At 69.0% G+C, this 3,158-nt stretch overlaps 1 protein-coding gene across 1 annotated transcript; it reads left to right on the plus strand.

The window, feature by feature from the left end:
- The first annotated feature begins 26 nt into the window (after positions 1-26).
- LOC105854492 lies at positions 27-2,945 on the plus strand. Its single transcript, XM_012733885.1, has 2 exons — positions 27-1,824; positions 2,286-2,945. The coding sequence occupies exon 1, from the start codon at positions 234-236 to the stop codon at positions 1,224-1,226; it is 993 nt and encodes a 330-aa protein (XP_012589339.1). The 5' UTR covers positions 27-233; the 3' UTR covers positions 1,227-1,824; positions 2,286-2,945.
- The last annotated feature ends 213 nt before the right edge of the window (positions 2,946-3,158 follow it).

Below are 3,158 nucleotides of genomic sequence, written 5' to 3' on the forward strand. Positions count from 1 at the left end.
CCGGAGCCCGCGGCGGGGCTCCCGGCTCTGCGCGGGCCGACAGGCAGCGGCGCAAGCCCGGCTGAGGTGCAGGCACGGGGACGGCACTCGACACCCCGGGGGCCCCGCCGGCGCCGTGTCTGCGGCGGCCCCACCCTACCGGCCTTCTCCAGGGTCGCGCCCGCCGCGAATCCGCGAATCCGCGGAGCGTGCGGTCCTGTCCTGCGCTGCGGACACCGGATTCCGAATTGCCTATGAAAGGGCCGCGAGAGGGGTGGACATCCCAGGCGAGGCCTCCCGTGCTGCCCCTGCCCCTGCCCGCTGCCCCTGTGCTGTGTGGCAGTCTGCCCAGCCAGGCTCTGCAAGGGAGAACCCCATGGAAGGGGCAAGGACTGGGTCAGGAGACACCTCCTGGCCGCTCTGGCTTCTGCCATGGTGACTCCAGAGGTCACTCGGACCCCAGCTCTGACATCAGCCCAGCTGTTCCCCAAGTCAGTAATGCAGAGGGCTCTGGGAGGAAGAACCAGACCCCCTGTCCCCTGGCCACTAGGGCGGCAGGGCGAGATGGCCCAGCCCCTGTGCAGGAGCAGCCCTGGGGTGCCTGCCTGCTGGGGGCACTGCCAGGTGGAGCCTGCACCCAGCCAGCAGCAACGGCCCCCACCTTACCCCTGGGAGGGGTCATCCCCAAGACCCTGCGTGAAGTCCCTCCAGTCTGGGTGGTTCCTTGGCTCACGCAGTGGGCTTGGGGGGGCCCTGCTCTGGGGTCACAATGCAGCTGGGCAGGGTGCTGTGGCCTGGCCAGCCCGAGATGCCCTGCAGGGGCCTCCTGTGGCCTCGCCTCTGACCGGCCGCTCAGGGAGGCCCTCCAAAGACGGAGACTCTACCGGCCACAGCACGAGTTCAGCAGATGTGAGAATGCGGGCCGTCACCCCGGCCGGCATCGGGCCACCCCTTCGGCTGGACGCTGCTGTCCCCATGTGGTGATGGCTGCAGCTCTTAGCGGCCATCTCGGAGTCTGCCAACCTGAGCTGGTTCCGAAAGGCCCGCTGGAGCCCAGAGAGGCAAGCTGGGGCGCTGGAGAGGCCCCGCCGCCCCGCCAGGATCCAGAGAGGCCACGCGGCCTCTCGGGCTGCACTGTCCTGCCAGGCCGGTCCCGGCCGATGGGGAGTGGGCACATGTCGCTGCGGTGGGCCCTCGGTGCTGTGAGCGGCACGGCTGCTTGTCAAGGAAATCTCTGGCCTGGCTAGTGCTGGGAAGCCAGAAATAAAGCATCTTGCCACATCGCGGGGTGCCGTGGGGCTCTTTGGTTCCCCGTGTGGCTGTGTCTGAAATCTGGGCGTTTCTAATAGGCAGTGCCCGGAGGGGACAGCTTCTCTTCCAGCCAGGGCCCCGAGAGCGGCCGGCCGTTCCACAGGCGTCCTGCTGTCTGCCCAGGTGCCAGCCGCCGGCGGTGGCACCCTGACGTCGGGATGCCTTGACCTGGCACCTCCACATCAGCGCAGCGTCGACGCTGAGCAGCAGACCGTGTTCCACGAAGACCGCGCCTCTGTGCAGGCCCAGTGCTGTGGGTTCGGCACTGGCACTCTGTCCTTGTGCACGACGACGGCCTTGGGTCACCTCTCCGCCTGGGCGCCCGGCAGCGAAGCTGCCTCATTCGCCCTGGCCAGTGCAGCAGGGTGACCCCCCACACACACACACGACCTTTGTGTTCAGCAGTGAAGGGCTGGGTGCCCCCGCCCGGCCCCCGCTGCCGGGCTGGTGGACGCCACGCGCTGTGGACAGCCTTCGAGGGGACGCAGCCCAGCTGCCTGCACGGGCTGAGCTGGGTCAGGCCACAAGGCTTTGGTAAGTGTTTGCTACCCGTCTGGCGGCAAATACTGCACTGGAGCCGCACTCACGGGGGACGGATTTGGGCACTCGGAGAGACCCCGGCGCTGTCCCGCCCCGGCCTCGCGGAGGACGGGTTTGGGCACTCGGAGAGACCCCGGCGCTGTCCCGCCCCGGCCTCGCGGAGGACGGGTTTGGGCACTCGGAGAGACCCCGGCGCTGTCCCGCCCCGGCCTCGCGGAGGACGGGTTTGGGCACTCGGAGAGTCCCTGGTGCTGCCCCCCCGCCCCCCGGCCGGCCGGCAGGAGGCCAGGCAGGCCCCTGGGAACCGCCTGTGTGGAAACCGCCTGGCTCCCTCCCGCCGCCCAGCACCGCCTCCGGGGGCTTCGAAGGCCTCTGTGGCCGCCTGTCCTTTGCCCTGATTGTTTTGTGGTTAGGACTTGTGTTGCCGTGATCAACCTGTTCTATGAACTTTACAGACATGTCCCCGCACCTGCACTGGAAATTAACCACAAGCGATGGCCGGGAGGACGCTTCCCCTCGGGCCTGTGGTCCCCGACAGCGGACAGTGCCCGCACACCGAGGGAGTGCCGTGTCCAAGAGGGAGACCCGTCCCCCCGCCGCCCGGGGCCCAGGTCCGGACTGGCGCTCCGCGACAGTGCCCTCTCTTCCCCGGGCAACCTTTCGTTCCGGACAACATAGCGCCACATGCCAGGCGGAGGGCGCAGGCTGGCTGAAAAGCGAACACACGAGGTGTGGGGATTCCCATAAGACCCCGACAGTGCTGAGGGAGGGCGTGGCTGCTTCATGCCACGGGCCCTAGCTTCCCACGCTTGCATGGTCCTGCCCCCTGTTCTGTCAGTCTCCCCTGTAAATGAAGCATCTCCCCGTGGAAGCATCTGTGCTGGAAGTCTTGGGGTCCCCGTGGCCCCCCAGACCTGCCACGGGGGTGGCACGTGCCGGTGTGGGTCAGGGTGGCTGCTCCTGTCCCGCTGGGGGGACCGAGGCCGGGGGGGCTGGTTGACCGCAGGCTTCCCCGTGGGCGGCTGCTGTCGGTTAGCGGATGCTCGCGGATGCTCGTTGGGGCCTCCGAGACAGCTGGCCCGGGGGCCGTCTCCTCACAGAGCTCCGTGTGCACCACCTGCACCCCGGTCGAGCTTCCCACTGAGGCCCCTCAGGGAGGTCCCGGGGGTGACCCTGGGCACGGCCCCACGCCCTGGCGGCCTGGGTGCCCTGCCGCGCCCTCGAGCTGGGCCGGCGCCGCGGTCTGGAGGGCGAGATTCAGCTCTGTGCAGAAAACAACGCCTGGAAATGAAGCCGCAGGTCTGCAGAGGCCGGTGCCCGGGGTGCCC

The sequence above is a fragment of the Condylura cristata genome, unplaced genomic scaffold (genome assembly GCF_000260355.1).
Source record: "Condylura cristata isolate star-nosed mole 26May11 unplaced genomic scaffold, ConCri1.0 scaffold00042, whole genome shotgun sequence".
Classification (NCBI taxonomy): Eukaryota; Metazoa; Chordata; class Mammalia; order Eulipotyphla; family Talpidae; genus Condylura; species Condylura cristata.